The sequence below is a fragment of the Bubalus bubalis genome, chromosome 3, assembly GCF_019923935.1.
Source record: "Bubalus bubalis isolate 160015118507 breed Murrah chromosome 3, NDDB_SH_1, whole genome shotgun sequence".
In the NCBI taxonomy this organism is placed as follows: Eukaryota; Metazoa; Chordata; class Mammalia; order Artiodactyla; family Bovidae; genus Bubalus; species Bubalus bubalis.
Genome location: NC_059159.1, coordinates 39,691,516 through 39,718,897, shown reverse-complemented (window position 1 = coordinate 39,718,897; position 27,382 = coordinate 39,691,516). Strand labels below are relative to the sequence as shown.

The 27,382-nt window shown below is 39.2% G+C and overlaps 1 protein-coding gene across 5 annotated transcripts in view; it reads right to left on the bottom strand.

Annotated features, from left to right (window-relative positions):
• The window catches only part of METTL16 (methyltransferase 16, N6-methyladenosine), a 70,760-nt gene that overhangs the window by 23,291 nt on the left and 20,087 nt on the right, over positions 1 to 27,382 (bottom strand). For all 5 annotated transcript variants that reach the window (XM_045164917.1, XM_045164919.1, XM_045164918.1 and 2 more), the window contains exons 3-6: positions 24,933 to 25,132; positions 18,334 to 18,474; positions 15,821 to 15,936; positions 12,515 to 12,657 (exon numbers count right to left, since the gene is read on the bottom strand). In XM_045164917.1, the coding sequence (XP_045020852.1) occupies positions 12,515 to 12,657; positions 15,821 to 15,936; positions 18,334 to 18,474; positions 24,933 to 25,132 (600 nt within the window). The remainder of the gene's footprint in view (positions 1 to 12,514; positions 12,658 to 15,820; positions 15,937 to 18,333; positions 18,475 to 24,932; positions 25,133 to 27,382) is intronic.

Below are 27,382 nucleotides of genomic sequence, written 5' to 3'. Positions count from 1 at the left end.
ATCAGAATGGCAAAAATCCAGAACACGGACAACACCAAATGCTGGTGAGTGTGCAGGGCAACAGAAACTCTCATTCTGTCAGTTCAAAGACAAAAAAGGTCAAGCCACTTTGGGAGTCTTCCAAATATACTCTTACCATGTGATCCAGCAATCGTGCTCCTTGGCATTTACTCAAAGAAGCTGAAAACTTACGTCCGCACAAAGATATGCACACTGATGTCTATAGCAGCGTTGTTCATAACTGTCAAAACTTGGAAGCAATCAAGATGCCCTTCAGCAGGTGAATGGATAAATAAACTGTGGTATGTTCAGACAATGTAATATTATTCGGCACTAAAAAGAAATGAGCTGTTAAGCCATGAAAAGACATGGAGAATTCAAAAGCAGAGACATTACTTTGCCAACAAAGGTTCGTCTAGTCAAGGCTATGGTTTTTCCTGTGGTCATGTATGGATGTGAGAGTTGGACTGTGAAGAAGGCTGAGCACCGAAGAATTGATGCTTTTGAACTGTGGTGTTGGAGAAGACTCTTGAGAGTCCCTTGGACTGCAAGGAGATCCAACCAGTCCATTCTGAAGGAGATCAGCCCTGGGATTTCTTTGGAAGGAATGATGCTAAAGCTGAAACTCCAGTACTTTGGCCACCTCATGCGAAGAGTTGACTCATTGGAAAAGACTCTGACGCTGGGAGGGACTGGGGGCAATAGGAGAAGGGGATGACAGAAGATGAGATGGCTGGATGGCATCACTGACTCGATGGACATGAGTCTGAGTGAACTCTAGGAGTTGGTGATGGACAGGGAGGCCTGGCGTGCTGCGATTCATGGGGTCTCAAAGAGTTGGACACGACTGAGCAAATGATCTGATCTGATCTGAAGTTAAAGACAACCTGAATATGCTACATAGTGTACGATTCCAACTATATGGCATTCTGGAAAAGGCAAAACTATAGAGATGGTAAAAGATCAGAAGTTGGGAAGGATGGGTCAACAGGTAGAGCACAGAGGATTTTTTAAGGCAGTAGAAATATTATGTATATTATAATGATGAATATACATGTGTCCAAACTCACAGAATATACAACACCCAGGATAAATCCGAATGTAAACAATGGACTCTGGATGGTAACGAAGCGTCGAAGTAGGCTCATCAATTGGAAGTGTCGAAGTAGGCTCATCAATTTTAACAAATGTCCCACTCTGGTGAGGGATACTGACTGTGGGGGAGGTATAGGGGCAGGAGTAAATGGGAACTCTCTGTAATTTCCCCTCAATTTTGCTGTACCTTAAACTACTCTAAGAAATAATCTATGTACACCCGAAATTAACACATTGTAAATCAACTTGAATCCATAAAAAAATATATATATATACACACACATATATAAAAAGTCTAACACAAAAGAGAGAGAGAGACAGGAATGACCAAGAAGCACATGCAAAGATGCCTAGCATCACTGGTCATCAGGAAAATGCAGCTTAAAACTAGAACAAGGTATCACTATAAAACCAATAGAATGGATACATTTTAAAGAAATGGCAACATCAAATGGAGTCCACTGGAACTCTCATACATGGCTGGTGAGAATGGGAAACAACACAGCCACTTGAGAACAGCCTGGCAACCTGACTCAGGAATCTAATCCCAGGTATTTACTCAAGATAGAGGAAAACTTAAGTCCACGCAGACTTATTTGCAAATGTTCATAGTGGTGTTATCCATACTAGCCAAAACCTGAAAAGGGTCCAAATGTCCATCAATTGGTGAGTGGATTAACCAATTCTGGTAGATTCACACAATGGCATACTAAGCAATACAAAGGGAGACACTATGGATACAATACATGTTACATGAAAGCCTGTTTTGCATTGGGTCATTTACAGTAATGAGGAAACAGCCTCAGAAAAAAAGTTTATTGTACTAACAAATCCTACAAGCAGAAATCACCATGCAGGGTCACATGGGGAAGACACTAGGGTGGTCAGGAAGCAGACGACAGAGTGAGGGGAGTGCTTAGGCTACGGCCTCTAGTGGGGTTTCCTCAGGATGGGCAAGGCAAGGCATGGGGTACAGTTTAGGATCAGCTAGTGTGAATAACCTCCAAGGGCTCTGGGCTGTGAAGGGGTCCCCAGGCACCTAGCATCCGGCCCTGGGATGATCAGGCAAAGGAAGATGGCTTCCTGGGCGGAGGGGGCAGATAGAGTAGGGATCCATCTGCCTTGCAGATCCAAGGCTCACTCAGGCTGGGTCCTTTGCTGTATCTAAGAATTGGTGAGCCCAGGGAGGGGCAATCTCCCCTAGCAAGGGCAGTCAAAACCTAATAATACATAGAAAATTTTAAATATTTACAATACAAAGCAAGACACAAAAATCCAATTATTTAAAAGTCTAGAACAGGCAAAACTACTGTGATAGAAAAACCAATGATCACTAGAGGTTGCATAGGGTAGGAAGAGACTGCAAAGGCCACTAGGGAACTTTTTAATGGTGATGGAAATGTTTTCTATCTTAACTGTGGTGGTGGTGATATATACATTTGTCAAGATGCATCAAATCATACACTTGAATTGGAGAAAGTAACCATATGCAAGTTATACCTCAATAAAGCTTATTTAAATATACAAACTTAAATATGATCTAGCTTGTATCTTTAGACATAAAGAATAGTAAACAATGCAGTAATGCTCTGCATATTTCTTGCTTTATAACACAGCTTAGTTACACTGCTGCTGCTGCTGCTAAGTCGCTTCAGTCGTGTCCGACTCTGTGCGACCCCACAGACGGCGGCCCACCAGGCTCCCCCGTCCCTGGGATTCTCCAGGCAAGAACACTGGAGTGGGTTGCCATTTCCTTCTCCAATGCATGAAAGTGAAAAGTGAAAGTGAAGTCGCTCAGTCATGTCCGACCCTCAGTGACCCCATGGACTGCAGCCCACCAGGCTCCTCCATCCATGGGATTTTCCAGGCAAGAGTACTGGAGTGGGGTGCCATTGGCTTCTCCATTAGTTACACTAGCAATACATAATCTGTATCCTCCTTTTTTCACCAAGCATCATAATTACTCCCCTGTCATTTGAAGTTCATCCAACTGCACATTATTTTTAGAGAAATTTCAGACTAAGGGGATACACATTCAACATTTACTTGTTTATATGCAAAGTAGCTACTGCTGCTGCTAAGTCGCTTCAGTCATGTCCGACTCTGTGCAACCCCATAGACAGCAGCCAACCAGGCTCCCTCGTCCCTGGGATTCTCCAGGCGAGAACACTGGAGTGGGTTGCCATTTCCTTCTCCAATGCATGAAAGTGAGAAGTGAAAGTGAAGTCGCTTAGTCGTGTCCGACTCTTCATGACCCCATGGACTGCAGCCTACCAGGCTCCTCTGTCCATGGGATTTTCTAGGCAAGAGTACTGGAGTGGGTTGCCATTGCCTTCTCTGAAAGTAGCTACTATGAAGGTGAATTTTACAGTCACTAAAACTCAAGTGGATTTAAGAGCCTCTAAAATCACATGCCAGGTTAAAACTATAAATTGTCTTTTTTTTTTTTTTTCCATTTTTATAAGTTGAAAATGGTTGAAGATTGGCAATTTCATATGGTTCACCTTACATTAAGTAATATGAATGAAAATCTTAATTATAGAAGCATGACAAATACTATTATACTGCTTTAGAAGTAGTATACATTAACCAGTACTTTATTTGTTTTTATTGTTTATGGGTTCAAGAACAGGTAACAATCCTTATTTTTATATCATCAATCCTTTTCCAGATTTGAAAACACAAATAAATAGTTGTTCTACCTAAACTACTTTAAACAAACCTGGGTAAATTTACTTAGAGCCTAATCTATTTCATTTGGCAGCTTTACAAGGTCTGGAAGAAAAAAAATATGTTCCCTTTAAGAAGGCAGTATATAAATGGAGAAATCATTAAGCAGGAATTAAAAGCCTTTGGTAAGTTAGGAGTAAGACAGAGAAATTAAAAGCAATTCATGCTCACAAAGTAACAGTATAAAATAAGTTGATTCACACCTTTCCTTTAAAATTAGCATTCCTGAACAAATTAAAAAGTTTTTTCCATTGAAGTATAGTTGATTTACAATGTCTTAATTTCTGCTGTACAGCAAAGTGACTCAGTTATATACATATATACATTCTTTTTTATATCATTTTCATTGTGGTTTATCCCAGGATATTGAATATAGTTTCCTGTGCTATATAGTGGTATTTTGTCGTTTATCCGCTTTGCAACTGTTGGTATCTACTATCCCGAAACCCCGACTCCGTCCCGCCTCCACCCGCCTCCCCCGTGACAACCACCACCCTGTTCTCTGTCTGTGCGTCTGCTTCTGTTTCGTGAACACGCTCACCTGTGCCATATTTTAGATTTCACATACAAGTGACATCATACGGGATTTGTCTTTCTGACTGACTTACTTCACTTAGTTGAAGTACTCTCTAGTTGCATCCATGTCCTTGAGACATGAGATGAGAATCACCAGAAGCCAAGAAAAGTTCAACAACAGAGACAAAAGAAAGATGTTACAAACCTCCTCAGGTGATGAAAGGAAGCAAGTATTTAGACAATTAAGGCTCAAAGAACTTCCCTGGAGGCTCAGATGGTAAAGAATCTGCCTGCCAATGCAGGAGACACAGGAGATGCAGGTTCGATCCCTGGGTTGGGAAGATCCCTGGAGAAGGGAATGAGAACCCATTCCAGTATTCTTCCCTGGAGAATTCCATAGACAGAGGGACCTGGCAGGCTATAATCTTGGGGGTCGCAAAGAGTCAGACATGACTGAGCAACTAACACACTTGACAAGGCTTGTAATATGTCATTGGTACTTAATATAGGCTTGGCAGAGTTTATATTTCTTTTAACCCTTACTGTAATGGGGTTCTCAAGGCAAGAATACTGAAGTGGTTTGCCAGTCCCTTCTTCAGCGGACCATGCTTTGTCAGAACTCTCCACTATGAATACACTATGAATACAAGAATATAGAGAAGAACTATACAAAAAAGATCATAATGACGCACCCAGATAACCATGATGGTGTGATCACTCACTTAGAACCAGACATCCTGGAATGTGAAGTCAAGTGGGCCTGAGGAAGCATCACTACAAACAAACCTAGTGGAGCTGATGGAATTCCAGTTGAGTTATTTCAAATCCTAAAAGATGATGCTGTGAAAGTGCTGCACTCAATACGCCAGCAAATTTGGAAAACTCAGCAGTGGCCACAGGACTGGAAAACGTCAGTTTTCATCCTAATCCCAAAGGAAGGCAATGCTAAAGAATGCTCAAATTACCGCAAAACTGCACTCATCTTATGCACTACCAAAGTAATGCTCAAAATTCTCCAAGCCAGGCTTCAACAAAATGTGAACTGAGAATTTCCAGATGTTCAAGCTGGATTTAGAAAAGGCAAAGGAACCAGAGATCAAATTGCCAATATCCGTTGGCTCACAGAAAAAGCAAGAGAGTTCCAGAAAAAAAAAATCTACTTCTGCTTTATTGGCTACACCAAAGCTTTTGACTGTGTGGATCACAACAAACTATGGAAAATTCTGAAAGAGATGGGAATACCAGACCACCTGACCTGCCTCTGAGAAATCCATATGCAGGTCAAGAAGCAACAGTTAGAACTAGACATGGAACAATGGACTGGTTCCAAATCAGGAAAGGAGTACATCAAGGCTGTATATTGCCACCCTGCTTATTTAACTTACATGCAGAGTACATCATGAGAAATGCTGGGCTGGAAGAAGCACAAGCTGGAATCAAGACTGCCGGGAGAAATAGCAATAACCTCAGATACGCAGATGACACCACCCTTATGGCAGAAAGTGAAGAGGAACTAAAAAGCCTCTTGATGAAAGTGAAAGAGGAGAGTGAAAAAGTTGGCTTAAAGCTCAACATTCAGAAAATGAAGATCATGGCATCTGGTCCCATCACTTCATGGCAAATAGATGGGGAAACAGTGTCAGACTTTATTTTGGGGAGCTCCAAAATCACTGCAGATGGTGATTGCAGCCATGAAATTAAAAGACGCTTACTCCTTGGAAGGAAAGTTATGACCAACCTAGACAGCATATTAAAAGGCAGAGACATTACTTTGCCAACAAAGGTCCATCTAGTCAAGGCTATGGTTTTTCCAGTGGTCATGTATGGATGTGAGAGTTGGACTATAAGGAAAGCTGAGCGTTGAAGAACCGATGCTTTTGAACTGTGGTGTGGGAGAAGACTCTTGAGAGTCCCTTGGACTGCAAGGAGATCCAACCAGTCCATTCTAAAGGAGATCAGTACTGGGTGTTCTTTGGAAGGACTGATGCTGAAGCTGAAACTCCAATACTTTGGCCACCTCATGCAAAGAGCTGACTCATTGGAAAAGACCCTGATGCTGGGAGGGATTGGGGGCAGGAGGAGAAGGGAACGACAGAGGATGAGATGGCTGGACGGCATTACCGACTTGATGGACATGAGTTTGAGTAAACTCTGGGAGTTGGTGATGGACAGGAAGGCCTGGCGTGCTGTGATTCATGGGGTCGCAGAGTCGGACACGACTGAGCAACTGAAATGAACAGATACGAAGATGACACCACCCATTTATGGCAGAAAGTGAAGAACTGAAGAGCCTCTTGATGAAAGTGAAAGAGGAGAGTAAAAAAGTTGGCTTAAAATTCAACATTTAAAAAACGAAGATCATGGCATGTGGTCCTATCAGTAAATGGCAAATACATGGGGAAACAACGGAAACAGTGACAGATTTTATTTTCTTGGCTCCAAAGTCAAGGCAGATGGTGACTGCAGCCATGAAATTAAAAGATCCTTGCTCCTTGGAAGAAAAGCTATGACAAACCTAGACAGCATATTAAAAAGCAGAGACATTACTTTGCCAACAAAGGTCCGTCTAGTCAAAGCTATGGTTTTTCCAGTAGCCATGTATGGATGTGAGAGTTCGACTATAAAGAAAGCTGGGCACCGAAGAACTGATGCTTTTGAACTGTGGTGTTGGAGAAGACTTCTTGAGAGTCCCTTGGACTGGAAGGAGATCAAACCAGTCAATCTTGAAGGCAATCAGTTCTGAATATTCATTGGAAGGACTGATGCTAAAGCTGAAACTCCAATACTCTGGCCACCTGATGCAAAGAACTGACTCATTAGAAAAGACCCTGATGCTGGGAAAGATTAAAGGCAGGAGGAAAAAAGGACAAGAGAGAATGAGATGGTTGGATGGCATCATTGACTCAATGAACATGAGTTTGAGCAAACTCCGGGAGTTGGCAATAGACAGGGAAGCCTGGCATGATGCAGTCAATGGAGTTATAAAGAGTCAGACACGACTGAGTGACTGAACTGAAGTGAACTGTAACCTAAATACTGTATCATGAATCTTTTTTTTTTCCTTTCAGGCTGCATGGTGTGGCATGAGGAACATCCCCAATCAGGGATCAAACCTGCACCCCCTGCAGTGAGTGGAAGCATGATGTCTTAACCACTGGCCTGCCAGGAAGTCCCTTAGCTTCACTTAAAAAACAAATAATTATTTATTTGGCTGTGTCAAGTCTTAGTTGCAGCACACAGGATCTTTAGTTGTGGCATGCAAACTCTTCCTTAGCTTCACTTTAAAAAAAAATGTCTGCCCATTAGATCCTAACTACTCTCAACAGGCATCTTGTGACAACTAATCAAAATTTAAGTAGAAAAAAAAAAGGATGATCTAGCTACCCAAGAGACTTTGAACCCATTACACTATTTTAATGATGAAAGTAGCACTCTACTCATTACAGCATTTAGTTATTCTTTTGGGACAGCAGGTTTCAATAAAAATTATTTTGAAATTATTTCAAACGTACAGGAACTGCAAGATTAGCGCAAATAATTCCAGCATACTGTTCATCCCGATTCACTGCACTTTCCCCCACTTGCTTGCTCTGTGTGTTTTTTCTAAATCATTTGAGGGTTAGCTACAGACATTATCATGCCCCTAACCTTAAATATTTTGGCATGTACATTTTAAAAACAAGGGCATTCTCTCTTATAACCACAGAACAACGATCAAATTGCAAAAACTTAACACTCATACGGTACTATTATCTGGAATATGGTCCACACTCAAATTTCACCAATTATCCCAATAACGTCCTTCATGTCAATTTTCTCCCCTGATGTAAGATCCAATCTAGGATCATGCATTTCATTTACGTGTCAAGTCTCTTTAGTCTCTTTCAATCTGGAACAGTTCTGCAGTCTTTTTTTTTTTTTAACTTTGATGACCTTAATATTTTTGAAAAATTGTCTTACAAAATCTCTCAAGTTTGATATGTCTGAAATTTCCTTAGTCAGATTTAGTTTAAACATTTGGGGCCGGAAGAACACAGAGATGCTGTGTGTCCTTTGAGGCAACTTGTATCACAAGGTGATCATCTGGTCAAGGTGGTACCCCTCAATCTCTCCACTATATATTTTATATATATAGTAATAAATATTTATATATATTTATATATTTAGTAATATTTATATATTTAGTAATAAATATATATTACTATATATTTCTTTGTAATTGAGAAATGCTTTGTGATTATATATTTAGTAATATTTATATATATATATTTATATATTTAGTAATAAATATACATTACTATATATTTCTTTGTAATTGAGAAATGCTTTGTGATTAAGGAAATACTTAGAAACTATGAAAAATACCTTCTCTACAAATTTTTCATTGTTGACTCCTCCACGAATCAACTATAATGACTGCAAAATGGTGATTTTTCTAACTTGATTATTCTTTCTACATTTACTAGTTGGCATTCTAATGTAATAAAGAGCTTTCCCTTTATCCCTTATGTACTTCATTTGTTTACCTTATTCAATGTGTTACAATCCATTATCATCATTATTCACCCTAACCTTGCACTATACTGTCCCATATGTTGCTTGGGCTGTCTCCATGTTCTTTTAACATTTAATACCATAAAAGGTATTATCCCAACTTACAGATAAGGAAAATGAGGTGGCTTACCCTTTTATAAAGGCAAGTGTGTAGAAAGTTTGCAGTAGAACCAGTCTATCAGTTGGAAAATTAACTAAAAGTTCAGTTATGAAATTTACAGTTGTTCCTTGCAACTACCACTTATAGCACCTTGTAACTACACTGGCACCCAGTTTTTAAAACCAGAAAAGGAGGCTGGCTCCACATTAGAATAAAGTAACAAAGTACTTTTAATCTTTTCTTTCAACATAGCAGACCACAGCAGTTAAATCTGCTGGATCACTAAAAAGGACAAGAGTTAAAATTACCCTATTTACTATTCATTATTATTATTTACTACTATTATTATAATTACATCAAATATATATTTATTTAATTATATGACTACCCTATAAGGCATGATGTAGCTATCATTATTTCACTTTATCAATGAGAAAACAACTTTTAAAAATCAAAGAACCACATTCTAAAAGGCCCAGATTGTTAAGTTTATTACCCAGTACCTGGTGATGATCACCAGATATGTGGATTTTACCCATATCCAAGAAGTCCCCACCATCTGGCAGGGGGCAGCGGATGGAAAGGAAAAAGCTAATTTGGGGAGTTAAACCAGCATTAAGTTGGAACTTCGTAACTCTGGTTCCTGGAAAAATTAGAGAATCATTGTCATAAAGGGTGTCAGCTACAGTCAGTAATAAGAGTGGAACCCAGGCCATGAGGCGTTTGATAAAGTCTGCTGATTTATTTAGGTTAGGTGAGTGAGTCTCTAAAAAGGAAAATGCTATTAAGTAAGCTCAAGTCGCAGGCACAAAGAATGAAAGATAAAGATGACAAGCACTTGTAAATCTTTATCAACGATAAAAAGGCTGTCTAATGACGATATGTCAATTATATCTCAACAGTAAAGAAAAGGCTGGGCACTTAGAAGTCTAACTGCAGGCTGGGCTACAGCAGCTTCGTGGGGTGGTGGAAAGGGGATGAGAGCAGAATTAGAAGATCTAGGGCCCAGATTTCTAACCTGTACAACTAAGAGGCTGGATAACCTTCTCTCCCAAGGGCCTCCCAGCTGCAAAATTCCTTCAGACTCAAAACTGCAGTTGCTGCCGAGCGTGGCTCAAGTGAGGCACCTGGAGAGCCACCCCTGGAGGTCAGTCCAACAAGTACAACTTATTTCACTCCTCAATGTTACACATTTGGCTTAATTTCTGCACTTCTTCAGGAACAAGAAGAGGGTTAAGAAGAAGATGGTGGAGTTTAAATACTTATTTTTAATCTCTCATTTTTTCATAGCTTCAAAATATGCAGTTTCCACAGCATTTTAAAATTTGAGAGTTTCATAGTGGTATAAACTTTATGTCAACAATAAAAATATGCAAGAGGGCATGAACTGATACCTTTCTTCCTTTTATCTTCCCTCTCAACCTGCCTGAGTCCTAACAGAGCAGACAAGGCTGCTGAACCCTTTCTTTAAGTGGATTGTAACTGGTAACTTTTCCCACATATGACACCAACCTTGAGATGGTCAACTCTTTAGAAACATAATTTGTTGTTTTCAGTCCCTCAGTCATGTCTGACTCTTTGCAACCCCCTTCACCATCTCCTGGAGCTTGCTCAAACTCACGTCCACTGAGTTGGTGATGCTATCTAATCATCTGGCACCAGCAATTTACCCTTCGCAGCAAACATTCACCTTTCATTCAGTCTGAGGGCAGCCACAGAGCCAGGTACAGGCAGACTTGGAATATATTGACCAATTTCTCTCCCTTAGAATGGTGTTCCTTTACAACATACTTTTTGTAGTTCAAATGGAACTTTGGGAATAATAGAAATTTACTGATTAAAAGGCTCCTGAAAATGACCTTCCCCATTTTCCTGAGTGACTCCAGTTCCCTCAAAAGCTGATAGATACTGAAGTGGCCACATGGCCCTGTTTACCTACTGTCATGAGTTTCAGTGCTGTTACTTTCTTCACGTTTAATTTACTTACTCACACTCTTCTTAATACTCAGTATAATTTAAGTCTCTTCCTTCCTCACACTCTAATGTATCATTAAAGAAATCGATTAAGGTAAAAATATATTAACCTTTTGCTTTAATATTGTGTCAGTTTTCTGAGAGGCAGATCATCCAATAATCCCGTTGTCTTCCATGTTTAAATAAAATCACGTTTAACAAATCAGGGTATGTGTTGATTTTGGAATTGGCCTTCTACTAAAATAAACAACTTTAAATGCCTGTAAGTCCAAAAAAAAAAAAAAAAAAAAAAAAGGTTTCCCTAATTAGGAATTCTAGTTCTGAGTATTCACCCAGAAGAATTCAAAGTCAGGTCTTAAGAAATACTTGCACATTCATGTTCCTAGCAACATTATCCACGACAGCCAAAACATGGAAGCAACCCAAGTGTTCATCAACAGATGAATGGATAAACAAAATGAAGTATATACATACAAAGGAATATTAATATTCAGTCCTAAAAAGGAAGGAAATTCTGAAACCTGCTATAAGATGGATGCATATGGATGACATACTGCTAAGTAAAAGATGCCAGTCATAAATCATATATGATTCCACTTATATGAGGTACCTAGAACAGTCAAATTCAAAGAGACAGAAAGAAAAGTAGTGGTTGCCAGGGGAACCACTATGGGAAGAGAGAGAATAGGGAGTAGTTGTTAATAGGTACAGAACTTTCTTAGTTTAGTTTTTTAGTTTTACAAAAAGAAAAGAGTTCTGGAGGTTAGCGGCACAACAATATGAATGTACTTAATGCTACTGAACTGTACACTTAAAAAAATGGTTACGAAGGCAAATTTTACATTATGTATATTTTACCACAATTTCAAAAAATTCTTTATGTCACAAAGCTAAATCCCAGGGCTGAAAGTCCTTTCAGTTTGAACCAGCACATTATCCATCATTTCAACAACACTTGGCAGGGTGAGAAGTCAAGCAAGACAAATAGCTCTCTCTGAGTACCTTAATGACAGGTGTGTTGTCCGAAATCATTAGCTTTTAAAAAGGAGCAGCCTTAGCTCTCCTCTGGAACTGGTTAGGGATCTCAGTTTCCCTTCATTAAGTTCCTGACAGCTCAATGTCCTCACATCTGTCATTGTTTGGGAGACTGATTCCAAGAACATAAATTGCTTCGAGGACTGGGCAACAAATTTATTCTGGTTCACAGGACAGAGCTGAACCCATCTGTTTTCTAATCAAAAGCCATATTTGAATCAGTTTTGCTCCACCACGGGACCACACTAATGGAAACAGTACAATCATATGGTATTTTCCTCCTTTCCATCCATGTAGTACACATGATTATGGGAAACACAAATCAATTAGAGGCATGACAGCACCCTCAGAAACAGGGTCTCTGCAGACTGTAGGACCTTCAACCAATTCCATTTTTATCTGTTAATTCTTCGGACCACGGTGATTCATTTCCTCTAAGTGATTTCATTTCCTCTAAGTGACACGGTTTCTTTCTGAATTACACACGGGAAAATATTCTTACCAACTTACCTTAATCTTTTTTTAAGCTGTAAACTGTCATGGATGATCCTTTTAACAAACTCTAATTCACCTCCTTCTGCCATGATCTCTGTGATACCTCCTGTATTTACAGAACTGGGTGGGGGTCTTCGAGGATTTCGAGAATTTACTCCCTGAACAACAACAACAAAAACTCTGTTGAAAAATTTTTATACCTTAAGACCAGGTCTCTGTAACCTAGTTCTAAGTAAGAATGCTTAGACATAATTTCAATTTCCAAGTACCATGCTAGACTTAGGATTTAAAAATCATATAACCACGGCATTTGAAACAACTACATTCATGTAAATATTCCTTCCCTAAAGGGTCTGATTAAACATACTAACATTGTACTTTTTTATGTAACAATTCTGTCACTTTTTCTTTACATTTTCTGTCTTGGTATTATATACTGAAAATATTCTGCCCAAAGACTATAATAACATTGAATTTTGTTTTCTTCTAGTATGGTTTCACTTTTAATTTTAAATATTTAATCCACTCCTACCTCACATCATATTTTTTAAAAAATCCAAGTAGAAAGCAGCTTTAAATACAAATAGCTAAAACAATAAAACTTAGAAGAAAACATAGGAGTAAATATGATTCTTAGCTATGACACCAAAAGCATAAGCAACAACAAAAACCAGATAAAGTGGTAAAAGTAAAAAAAAAAAAAAAAAGCAAAACCTTCCAAGCTGCAAAGGACATTGCCAAGAAAGTACAAAGACAACCCACAAAATGGGAGAGAATATTTGCAAATAACATACCTAATAAGGGGCTTCCCTGATAGCTCACTTGGTAAAGAATCCGCCTGCAATGCAGGAAACCCTGGTTCAATTCCTGGGTCGGGAAGATCTGCTGAAGAAGGTATAGGCTACCGACTCCAGTATTCTTGGGCTTCCCTTGTGGCTCAGGTGGTAAAGAATCTGCCTGCAATGTGGGAGACCTGGATTCGATCCCTGGGTTGGGATGATTCCCTGGAGAAGGGAAAGGCTATACCCACTCCAAGGGACTTGCATACAGAATAAAGAATTCTTAAAACAGTCAGAAGAAAAACAGCCCAATTCAACTGGGCAAAGGATCTGAACAGGCCTTTATCCAAAGAAGATACACAAATGATCAAAAAGTACATGAAAAGATGTTCAACATCATTAGCCATCAGGGATATGCACATTCAAACCACAATGAGCTACCACTCCATTCCTCCTAGGATAGCTGTAACCAAGAAGATAATAACAAGTGTTGACAAAGATGTGGACAAACTGGAAGTCCCACACACTAGTTATAATAAAAAATGGTGCAGCCACTGTGGAAAACATTCTGGCAGTTCCACAAACAATTAAACACACAGTTACCAGATGACCCAGTAATTCCACTCCTAGGTATATACCTAAGAGAAGTGAAAACATGTTCCTGCAAACACTTGTACAAGAATACTTGCAGCAGCTTTGTTCATAATAGCCAAAAAGTGCCTAAAACCCAAATGTCTGTTGATGAACAAATGGATTGATAAAAGGGGTATTTCCATACAATGGAGTATTTATTCGGCAATAGAAAGAAACTAATACATGGTACGATATGGGTGAACCCTGAAAACATACTATGTTCAGTGAAAGAAGTTAGCCACAAAAGACCACAGATTTTATAATTCCATTTTAGTGAAATGTTCAAAATAGCCAACTCCAGAAACAGAAAGTAGACTAGGACTAAGGGGGCTGCAAGGAAACCAAGAGTAACTGTTAATGGATGTGGGGCTTTTTTTTGGGGGGGGATGATGAAAATGTTCTAAAATTAATTGGGTAATGGTTGCACAATTCTGTGAATATACTGCTGCTGCTGCTAAGTCGCTTCAGTCGTGTCCGACTCTGTGCGACCCCATAGACGGCAGCCCACCAGGCTCCCCCGTCCCTGGGAGTCTCCAGGCAAGAACACTGCAGTGGGTTGCCATTTCCTTCTCCAATGCATGAAAGTGAAAGTGAAGTCACTCAGTCGTCCGACTCTTAGCAACCCCATGGACTGCAGCCTACCAGCCTCCTCCATCCATAGGATTTTCCAGGCAAGAGTACTGGAGTGGGGTGCCACTGCCTTCTCCGGTGAATATACTACTAATAATAAAATTCTACCCTTTAAATAGGTGAACTGATGGCATGAAAATTACATTTCAGTAAAGCTGATGTAAAAAGATATTTAATTCTGGTGCCAGTAATAGTCTATTTCTTCATCTGGAAGCTCGTTCTACAAGAACATTCACTTTGGAAAATCCAGCTTACACTTATGGCCTGTGTATTTTTACGTGTATATAGAACATCTCAATATTTTTCTTAAAAATGTACTCTAGTCACTGTTTTAGTTCTTAAATCTATCTGCATCAAGAGCCAAAATTTAATTTCCTAAATCCTGCTTTACTTCATGTTCCTATCTTATTGCTAATAAATTTCTGTCCACCTCACCCCCAACTCAAATTTGATCCATGTGGAATTTATTTTGTTATGAGGTATGTAAATGGTATTTTAGAGCATCTGAGTGATTCTAAAAATAATTTATTCTCTCAAAGTTTTAAGCATACACACCACCCCTTGTTTCCTCTAATATTTCTATTAACTTTTCTTTAGATGAGGAAAAATTAGGTTAAATCAATAATATTTTATTGATTTTCAACAGCTTAGTTATTTTCAGCCAATGTATGAGCTGTTTTAAGCCAATATATGAGCTGTTTTTAGCCATTTTCATGAGCAAATATATTTTATTTCATAAAATCAATATACTCATTTCAAGTTGGAACACTAAATCAGCCATTTGTTTACTATCAAATGATAGCTGGCTGTAAAAACAGTGATCTTTCCTCAGGTCAAAAGGCCCAATGCAGGAGTAGACTGTAACCTAAGTTGGTCCAATCAGAAGAAATCCAAATGTTCAACGGTTTGAGAAAGAAAAGAGCTCCCTTCTCACCCTCTCCCCCTCCCCATATATTACTCTGCCACAAGTAAACCAACTTTAGAACAGAACCAACCAAGGGTCAGATCAGAGCCAAAGGGAACTTGAAAAAAGTATCAGCCTTGATATTATGATGAACTCCTTGATCAACCTGTTCCTCAAGTTCATGCTATTGCTGGATTTCTCAGATACATAAGCCAATAAACCTTTTTGGAAAGTCAATCTGAATTAGATTTTCTGGTGCTTGATACCAGAAGCATCCTAACTGATACAGCTTCCAAAAGAAATGTTGCTCTTATCTTTGCAAACAAGGAAAACTTAGATAAATATTCAACTACTTTAAAGGAGAAGATATTTTACCTTGGCTTCCAACTGATTGGCAAAAAAGGGAGGGTTGCACATGCAAAAGTCATAGATTATCTCAGATTCTTCTTTAAGAGCATCCATCAGGAGTGTCTTCTGTGGTACTTTAACCACTAGGGGAAAAAAAAGAGAAACTTAACTACTATTAATACTGTGACAGTTTTCAAATATATCCACAAATTCTTCGACACTAGTCCCTTCAAGAGGTGGTGTTTGATTTCCCGCTCCCTGAATGCAGCTTCACTCAATGACTTGCTTTTATTGAGAAGAATATGATAAAAGTAAAAGGGTATCACTTCTGAGGCTAGGTCATAAGAAGCAATATGGCTTCCTCTTTGCCCTATCACTTAAACAACTTGCTCTATGAGAAGCCATGCTCCAAGGATGCTTAAGTAGCCCTGAGGAGAGATCCACATGGCAGTGAACTAAAGCTTCCTGCCTACAGCCATGTAAGTGAGCCATCTTGGAAGCAAATCTCTATCCCCAGGCTTTCAGACTACGACCTCATGAAAGACTCTGAACCAGAACCACCTGGCTAGGCCACACCCAAATTCCTGACCCACATGAATAATGAGATAATAAATGTTTACTGCCTAAACTGCCAGATTTGGGGGTAATTTGTAATACAGGAATGGATAACTAAAAAACTCATTAATAATATATTAGGGGACTTCCTTAGTGGTCTAGTGGCTAAAACTCCATGCTCCCAATGACCATGGGCTCAGGTTCAATCTCTGGTCAGGGAACTAGATACCACATGCTGCAATGAACTGCAACTAAGAGTTCACATGCCATAACAGAAGACCCACATGCCACAACAAAGATGGAAGATCGGAAAAAAAAAAAAAAAAAAAAATTGAAGATCCTGTGGGCTGTAGCTAAGACCCAGTGCAGTCAAATAAACAAACATTTAATATATGTATTACTATCTCCCCTTATGATATGTTTAACACTAGCAAGAAAAGCCAATTTCTTAGATAGCCAGTGTAAATTTGCTGCATGACTCAGGGAGCTCAAACTGGGGCTCTGTGACAAACTAGAGGGTGGGATGGAATAGGAGGGAGGTCCAAGAGAGAGGGGACATATGTTTACCTATGGCAGACTCATGTTGATATATGGCAGAAACCAACACAACACTGTAAGGCAATTATCCTTCAATTAAAAATAAATAACTTAAAAAAAAGAAAAGCCTATTTCTTCCAAAGAGAGACATAAAGTCTCTTAAATGCCAAAAAAAAAAAAAAAAGAACTGCCTTTTATGTAGACAATAAGCACAGAAATAAAAGTAAAAGCTCTACTTGGATACACTGTTTAAGTTAGGGCACCCCATCAGTCTCTTACGGTACTTATATAACTTAAAGGGGCTTCCCCAGTGGCTCAGTGGTTAAGAATCTGCCTGCAATACAGCAAACACAGGAGACAAGGGTTCGACCCCTGGGTCGGGAAGATCTCCTGAGTGAGGAAATGGCAACCCAATCCAATATTTTGGTCAGGATAATCCTATGGAGCCTGGCTGGCTATAGTTGGTGGGGTCGCAGAGTCGGAAATGACTGAGTGACTTAGCACAAAGGAGATTTAACTATTTGTAGCACAGTTCCATATACTGAAATAAAAAAGATAGTACAGTTTAATCAACAGCGGGATTTTCTTCCTTTTAAAATCTTGGTAACTAGGTTACTTCATATACAGTTGGTTCTCATTAGCAGTAAAGTCACCACAAACACTGAATTAGTGAATACTGAACCACTGACTCCTAAGAGAAATACAGGGTTAGGTAGCTTCAAGCCTCTGATTACATTTTCATCACCCAATCAATATATATCCTATTTTATGTATCTCTGTTTAAAGACACCTTATTTAATATACACTACTGACTCATCAACATTGAACTCATGGCCAACAGTACTATAGTACGTCTGAAGAAAACTTATCTGACACATGTATTTTCTGTAAGGCACATCACAGCCTTCTTGTACTTAGGAACACTAGTACTCAAGTACTATGTTTAGGGGCCATTAAAAATAGCAAAATCACCAAGAAAAAGCACAGAATTGCAACAACAAAAAAAGTGGTACTAAATAGACCATGAAAAGAACACTTGTTTACAGTGTAAGAGTTGAAAGGAGACAGCAGGGAAAAGAAAAAGAAAAGATGGCAGGGAACACACACACTGGGTGATTCAAATTTTTTCCCATTTTGCACATGTCTGTGAATGACCACAAAAGAACCACAAGTATTGATTTGGGGGCTAAAAATAGCCATATGTAAGCCAACTTTAGCAAGTAGGCAAATTCACAAACACAGAATCCACAAAGTATGAGGATCGGCTGCATTCACTCTGTTTCTGAGTTGATTCTGATAACAAAGCAGCAAACCCAATTACAACTGTACCAAATTTTTAAAAATTACCAAAGGTTGTATGTTAAAGCAAAAGATAATGAGATGTGTTAAATTAGAAAAACAGGTTAACAAACAAAACTTGAAAGGAATATTGATTTTGCAGAGCTAACCTTTAATAAGATCAGACAAGTTATTCTGCTCCACATTCTTCTTCGCGTAGTTGAAGCACATATCATCTACTTCTGTTGCAAGGAAATACCAGCCGTTTAAGGTTGTTCCAAGTAAAGGATAGATGCAGGATGCCCCAGTACCTAGTGAAATAAGAATTCAAAACACATTACACACACCTGAGCAGAAGGTGAGACCAATCAGCAAAAACACCATTCTTCTTTTCTTAGAATTCTTATAGCCTTAACAGCTTAAAACAACAAGCTGGTACTGATTATACACACATTGCAGCTACTGATTTCATGTATGTTAGTCTTACGTCATAATTAGTTTCACATTTCCTGGAGGAGAGAAACCTTCCTCCACTCATTGTATGCTATATGTAAAATGAAGTATGGCTGGTGATCAAGAAATACAAGACTGACTAACTGAAAACTGCCAAAACAATCTACTTTATAAAAAGTCTTCATTTTAAATCTCTCATGAAACTTAATTTTCTTGAAAGAAATCAATGTAATTTGTTAAAACAGCACAGGAATATCTTACATAGATCAACGTACCCATCCCATTCTACAGAAACAGGAAAAAATACAGAGAGTATAAGATTTTTATAATATTCAATCACTCAATTTCCCACATATCTATCTGTAAGTTGTTACTTGAAGGAAACCAGAAGTAAAAAGGATTTATTTCTCAGATGTGGAAGCATGGAAAAACATTTGATCCAGGTTCAAAACATCAGTCATAAACTGGTCCCACCACAGTTTCAAGGGAGACCTTCAAAGGCAAATGCTCCTGGCAAATCTCTCTCTGACAATTAGGGTTTGGTCCTAAACTTGCATGTAGAACCTCTAACCATAGATTGGACAAGCATATACTAACCTCCAATAATTGCCACTCACTGATATTGGCCAATGAGATCCTAAAGAATATATTCAAGAGAAGAAAAGCCGGTGTTTTTCTCAGAGGCTCACAGTAGTCAGCCCACTTTCCAGGACCACATTTTGGTGCCAGTCTAGCCTTAGGGAAGAACTAGAGGCCAGAGAAATGCCTAACCCGGAGGAAAGCGAGGATCCCCTTACTGCTTCCTTATTAAGTACTCAGAACAGGCTAGTAAAAGACACGACAATGACTGATGGCTGGAACATTTAAGATCTTTTGACAGTCACAGTGATGCTACATTTATTGTCATGTTTACTAACAACATCCTGGCCCTGATGCTACTGGGCAAACATCTCTGGAGGATGTGAGAGGTTGTAAGGGAAGGACTGGTAAAAGGTACTCAAGCCCCTCTCAGAATCCACAATTATGTAGACCCTGCTAGTCATTCTGGAAAGATAGTCACTCAAATAAGGAAATTAAGGAAATTTAAGTAGCACTTCCAGCTCTGTAGGAAAAAAAAAACAACTCAGAGCAGATTCCAGGTCCTTGAGTCTCTACACAACGGCTCCCTCTCTTCGTACTTCAACTTCATTTAAAAGCGAAAAGAAAAACATCTCCCTTCAGCTGTCCAAAGATAAGGTGCCATCAGGGTAATAAACAAAGGTGAAAGACCTGCCCTCTGCCAAAATAATCAAGTTTCTCAATTCTTAAGACCAGAAGACTTGCATTCTAACATTCTAATCCCCTCAGAAAGCTGAATGACATTTTTAAATAGGTCATGTATGGATGTGAGAGTTGGACTGTGAAGAAGGCTGAGTGCCAAAGAATTGATGCCTTTGAACTGTGGTGTTGGAGAAGACTCTTGAGAGTCCCTTGGACTGCAAGGAGATCCAACCAGTCCATTCTGAAGGAGATCAGCCCTGGGATTTCTTTGGAGGGAATGATGCTAAAGCTGAAACTCCAGTACTTTGGCCACCTCGTGCGAAGAGTTGACTCATTGGAAAAGACTCTGATGCTGGGAGGGATTGGGGGCAGGAGGAGAAGGGGACAACAGAGGATGAGATGGCTGGATGGCATCACTGACTCAATGGACGTGAGTCTGAGTGAACTCCGGGAGTTGGTGATGGACAGGGAGGCCTGGCGTGCTGCAATTCATGGGGTCGCGAAGAGTCGGACATGACTGAGCGACTGAACTGAACTGAACTGAATAATCCTTACAATGATAAATAAAAATGGAAAGTGTATAACTATAGAATTAGAGCAAACTAATGGAGTCTGGGGGAAGAATTTATATAAAACCCTAATTAGAATGAATGTGATTTCAGCGAGAGTGCCCCTTGTGAAGAGCTAAAATCCATTAACCTCCTATATCCCCAAGTGCTATTTTAGAGGGTTTGGGGCATAATTAAAATAAATTAGTACTAAACAGGCTCTCAAGCTTTTTAAGCTTTTTATAACCCATTAGCCAATCTTCTGCGAGAAACATAAAAGAAACTTTTTTTAAACCCCATTATTTTTACCTAGTGCTTAGTTCATATCATGTGTTCAGAATTTTGAATGTTGAAAGAACGATGTATTTATCCATTAACATTCAACAAATCATTTACTGGGCACCTGCTGCTAAGTTGCTTCAGTCACGTCCGACTCTGTGCGACCCCATAGACAGCAGCCCACCAGGCTCTCCTGTCCCTGGGATTCTCCAGGCAAGAACACTGGAGTGGGTTGCCATTTCCTTTTCCAATGCATGAAAGTGAAAAGTGAAAATGAAGTCGATCTGTTGTGCCCGACTGTTAGCGACCCCATGGACTGAAGCCTACCAGGCTCCTCCGTCCATGGGATTTTCCAGGCAAGAGTACTGGAGTGGGGTCCCATTGTTTGCCAAAAACTTTGCTAAGACTTTGAATGTTAAAGTATTAATAACAGATTTGGTACTTTGCAACTGGGTGGCAGAGAAAAACATTAATCAATCAGACAAGTGAATGTGGTTTTTAAAAAATTCCATGAAGGAAAATACACAGTTTTCTTAAGTTCATATTCAAGGAACGTTATCATATCTTATGCTGGAAAGTCAGAGGCTTTCTTACAAAATAAGGCTTGAGTTAACAGTTCAGTTCAGTCGCTCAGTCGTGTCTGACTCTTTGCGACCCCATGAACTGCAGCGTGCCAGGCTTCTCTGTCCATCACCAACTCCTGGAGTTTACTCAAACTCATGTCCACTGAGTCAGTGATGCCATCCAACCATCTCATCCTCTGTCGTCCCCTTCTCCTGTCTTCAATCCTTCCCAGCATCAGGGTTTTTTCTAATGAGTCAGTTCTTCGCATTAGGTGGCCAAAGTATTGGAGTTTCAGCTTCAGCATCAGTCCTTCCAATGAATATTCAGGACTGATTTCCTTCAGGATTGACTGGTTGGATTGCCTTGCAGCCCAGGGGACTCTTGAGAGTCTTCTCCAACACCACAGTTCAAAAGCATCAATTCTTAAGCGCTCAGCTTTCTTTATAGTCCAACTCTCACATCCATACATTACTACTGCAAAAAACATAGCTTTGAATAGACAGATCTTTTTTGGCAAAGTAATGTCTCTCTGCTTTTTAACATGCTGCTAGGTTGGTCATAACTTTCCTTCCAAGGAGCAAGCGTCTTAATTTCATGGCTGTAGTCACCATCTGCAGTGATTTTGGAGCTCACTGTTTCCCCAACTATTTGCCATGAAGTGATGGGACCAGATGCCATGACCTTAGTTTTCTGAAATGTTGAGTTTTAAGCCAACTTTTTCACTCTCCTCTTTCATTTTCATCAAGAGGCTCTTTAGTTCTTCTTCCCTTTCTGCCGCAAGGGCGGTGTCATCTGCATATCTGAGGTTATTGATATTTCTCCCGGCAGTCTTGATTCCCGCTTGTGCTTCTTCCAGCCCAGCATTTCTCATGATGTACTCTGCATGTAAGTTAAATAAGCAGGGTGACAATATACAGCCTTGATGAACTCCTTTCCCGATTTGGAACACGTCTGTTGTTCCATGTCTAGTTCTAACTGTTGTTTCTTAACATGCATACAGATTTCTCAGAGGCAGGTCAGGTGGTCTGGAATTCCCATCTCTTTCAGAATTTTCCACAGTTTGTTGTGATCCACACAGTCAAAGGCTTTGGCATAGTCAATAAAGCAGAAGTAGATTTTTTTCTGGAACTCTCTTGCTTTTTCCATGATCCAACAGATTTTGGCAATCTGATCTCTGGTTCCTCTGCCTTTTCTAAATCCAGCTTGAACATCTGGAAGTTCATGGTTCACGTACTGCTAAAGCATGGCTTGGAGAATTTTGAGCATTACTTTGCTAGCGTGTGAGATAAGTGCAATTGTGCAGTAGTTTGAACATTCTTTGGCATTGCCTTTCTTTGGGATTAGAATGAAAACTGACCTTTTCCAGTCCTGTGGCCACTGCTGAGTTTTCCAAATTTGCTGGCATATTGAGTGCAGCACTTTCACAGCATCATCTTTTAGGATTTGAAATGGCTCAACTGGAATTCTATCATCTACACTAGCTTTGTTAGTAGTGATGCTTCCTAAGGCCCACTTAACTTTGCATCCCAGGATGTCTGGCTCTAGGTGAATGATCACACCGTTGTGATTATCCGGGTCGTGAAGATCTTTTTTGTACAGTTCTTCTGTGTATTCTTGCCACCTCTTCTTAATATCTTCTGCTTCTGTTAGGTCCATACCATTTCTGTCCTTTATTGTGTCCATCTTTGCATGAAATGTTCCCTTGGTAGCACTAATTTTCTCGAAGAGATCTCTAGTCTTTCCCATTCTATTGTTTTCCTCTATTTCTTTGCATTGATCACTGAGGTAGGCTTTCTTATCTCTCCTTGCTATTCTTTGGAACTCTGCATTCAAATGGGTATATCTTTCCTTGTCTCCTTTGCCTTTCGCTTCTCTTCTTTTCACAGCTATTTGTAAGGCCTCCTCAGACAACCATTTTGCCTTTTTGCATTTCTTTTTCTTGGGGATGGTCTTGACAAGTACAAGTATGGGGAAGAGTTCGCAAGTACAGTACAAATGAGAAATAATGAGGTGAAGGTGGGAAAGTCCAGGCAGGGGGAACAAGTACATAGAATCATAATGTCTGATTAGAAGAACTAAAGACAACTGTAGAAACCCCAAAAAAAGGAAAAAGAATATAAGGCAAGGGTTAGAGAGACCTAGAGGGCAAGAACCAGACAATGAAAATTCTAATAGACCTACTAAAGGTTTTGGGTGTTTATCAGAGAAGCAAGAGAAAGTCATTAAAATGGTAAACATAATAATTAGACACAGGTTTATACACACTTTCTGGAATGGAGAGGCAACAGAGCAGATGACAACAGAGTAGTTGAGAAGCTATTTTGTAGACAGGGAGACATGATGGTGACTCGGGCTGAGATGGTGGCAACTGAAATGGAGAAAAGTAGATGATTTAAGAAATATTTAAGAAAGGAAAACTATTTTAGGGTAAAAGGTGACAGACACGGTCAGTGAGAATGGAGAGAAGCAAAAATCAAGGATGACAGGGTGGACTGTGAGGGAGTTGCTGAAACAAGGAACAAAGGAAGAGGACCTGGATTAGGAAGGGCGAGTCTGAGTTTGGTCTTGGACATTGCAAAATCTGAGATGTCTTTGATATATCCAAGTTTCCTGTATATTTTGGACCAGAGTTCAAGAAAAGTAATCTGAATTGGAGAAATAAACAATCTGTAGGTTATCTGCATGGAGGTAGAAAATAAAGTCGTAGACATGGACAAAATTGCCTAGAGGTAGAATGCCAAATAGGAAAAGCATTAAGACTGAGCTTCAGAAATTCTCAATATTTAATAGCCAGATACAAGAAAGGAAGCCTGAAAAGGGGAGAAGAGTGACTAAAAATGAAAAGGTAAAACCAGAGTCTGGTGTCATGGAAGCTAACGGAGGAGAGTGCATTTAAAAGAGAAAGGAGAGGTAGGTAAATGCTGCTGGAAAGGTCATGTACTATGAGCCTTGAAAATGTCAAACATTTACTATCACCTAGAAACTGTCTCCTATTAAGTATATTTAGAAATAGAGTTTTTAATTCTTCATTCTTTCTATAAAGAATTAATAAAGTCCAACAGATTAACAAATTTTAAACTGTATCAAAATGAAAACACTGGCTATGACTGACATACATTTATAATTGCAAAACACACCCTAGCTTCATTTCCTTCTGTTTCTCTACTTATTTCCTCAAATGAATCAAACAGGACAGTCTTCTCCATTGTAGAAGTTTACAATTAAGTGAACATCTTATAGCCTTTTTCCTTCCTTTTAATTTTGGATTAAATACTCTACGAATCTAAGAGATTTCTAAAAGTATTCAGGCCCACATGATCTTTTATTAAATGGCCATCACCACAACATCCCAATATGGGGACTTCTGTACTAACACCAAATAATTCAGAGTAAAAATAGTGCCCAACAGACACAGATGTAAACACAGTGATCTGAAAAGCTAAGAAAACAGGACTCTCTTACCCCCTTGCGCCATTTGGGGTTGACAATCCCTTCTCAGAGAGACTGACAGCAGAAAAGCCCAGGTGTACCAAAAAAGAACAATGATATCTGTAGCCAGTTTCTTTTACACAACAAATACCCAGGAGTTTTTAAAGAACTTGCAAAGACTTTGCAAAATTTATGAAACTTAACACTTAGCCAAGGAAGAATTTTAAACCATGTACCTATGTCAATTCCTCTTCGGAGGGTACTTTTGTCAGAGTTCTGATGACCGATCAGATCTTCTACCCAATGAATATAGTTGAGTCTCAAGGGAACTGTAGGAATCAGTCTCTCCAGAGGAATATCGATAGAAAGTCCAAAATCTTCCCTTAGCAGAGTACAAGTCAGAGCTCTGACTGCTTCGGGGTCTTTAAAATTAAGACTGAAAGGTGGAGAAAAAGAAGTAAAACTGATTAGTAAGATGCGCTATGTTGCAAAAGCTCTATGGCAACCGGGCAGTACCAAACACCCATTTGAATTTCCTAGGAGATCACGCAGAAATAGTTATGCAGGAGCATTCAGGGCAGTGGCAAACACACATGGGCGTGAAACAGTCACAGTATATGAGAGGCAGCATAAATTTCCTCCAAAAATACTGCATCCTCATACATGAAGCATACAGGACCAGAGACCTCAGTTCTAGTTCCTGCAGAGTTGTCTCCTTACTCAAGTTATGTAACTTTGGACAAGTTATTTAGCCTCTATGAGGCCATTTTCTCCACTGTAAAATGGGGATAATAATACCTACACGTAGAGCTGCTGTGATAATCTGTGAAATGTACTAGCAAAATGCCTACATGCTGGCTATTTTTACTATCACCAATTAACATGATTTGATAGTAGCATTCTTGGAAAATCATACTTAAAAGTGGAAAGAAACCAGTATAAGATGTTTAATAATGAAAACAGGTTAACATATTTAAATACAATAAATATTACAAATATTAAATTTTAAATGTGACTAATTTTAGCAGGCTTCCTGAGTAGTAATTTACATACTATAAATTCACCTATAAAGACACAATCGTTTCTTGTGTATTCACGGAGTCATGCAACCATCACCACAATCCAATCCCATCACCCTCAAAAAAAACCCTGTACTCATTTGCAAGTCTTTCCTCATTTCTGCCCTCAGCTCTGGGCAACCACTAATGTAACTGTCTCCAGAGATTTGCCTTTTGTGAACATTTCACACAAATGAATCATAAACATGTGGTCTTTACATCTGGATTCTTTCACTTAGCACAATGTTTGTGAGGTTTATCCATGGTGTAGCATGTATCAGTACTTCATTTCTTTTTATGGCCAAATAATACTCCATTGTATGGACGACCACACTGCAGTTTATGTACTGGATGAATAAGTACATTGGCATTTTGTTTACCCACTTACCACTTGATGGCCATTTGGACTGTTTCTATTTTTTTGGCTGTCATGAACAATGCCGCTAATAAACATCCACATACAAGCCTTCACACAGATGGGTTATTATTTCTCTTGAGTAGATATGTAGGAATATGTCATATGACATATTTACATTTAACTTAAGAACTGGTGTCAATGTAACTATTTTGAGAGGCAGGAAAAGTGTTAGATGAAGAAGTAACTTTGCAGCAACAAAATGCTGGAACGAAATCAGGAGGATAAATAACTTCAAAAGTGATTGACTTTACATTAGGTGGGGATTTATGATCTTTTAAAGACAAGTTTCCATAAAACAGCGGGAGTGGAAGTTTGCTGCATAAATATATGCTAGCAATAAAAAGTCTCATTAAAATATGTTAAGCCTATTTAACGGGATATTAATGAGGTCTACTCCTAGGCATCAGAGGTAGATATATATTAATTTTGTCAATTGTGGAGGCTGATAACAGAGAGTTAATCCACAGGCAAGCAACCATGAACACAGTTTTGCTTCACTCAATAGCACAGCAACTGCCTCAATTTTCACATTAAAAAATAAAAAAGAAGCCTAACACTGCCTTTGTATTCCTTCCTTAATGAAAAGTAGTACAAAAGCAGGTTCAACAAGACAAATTATGTAGCAAAAAAATAAGTAAATCTATAAAAACTTAATTTTTAATTCTAACAAGACTATCCTATTTTACTCCTTTGAAATCAGTCAAGTGTTTGAAAAAGATGGGCCAACTCCACTTCAGCCTTTGACTGTGTGGATCACGATAAACTGTGGAAAATTCTGAAAGAGATGGGAATACCAGACCACCTGACATGCCTCTTGAGAAACCTGTATGCAGGTCAGGAAGCAATAGTTAGAACTTGACATGGAACAACAGACTGGTTCCAAATCGGGAAAGGAGTACGTCAAGGCTGTATATTGTCACCCTGCTTATTTAACTTATATGCAGAGTACATCATGAGAGATGCTGGGCTTAAAGAAGCACAAGCTGGAATCAAGATTGCCGGGAGAAATATCAATAACCTCAGATATGCAGATGATACCACCCTTGAGGCAGAAAGGGAAGAACTAAAGAGCCTCTTGATGAAAATGATAGAAAAGAGTGAAAAAGTTGGCTTAAAGCTCAACATTTAGAAAACTAAGATCATGGCATCCGGCCCTGTCACTTCATGGCAAATAGATGGGGAAACAGTGGAAACAGTGGCTGACTTTATT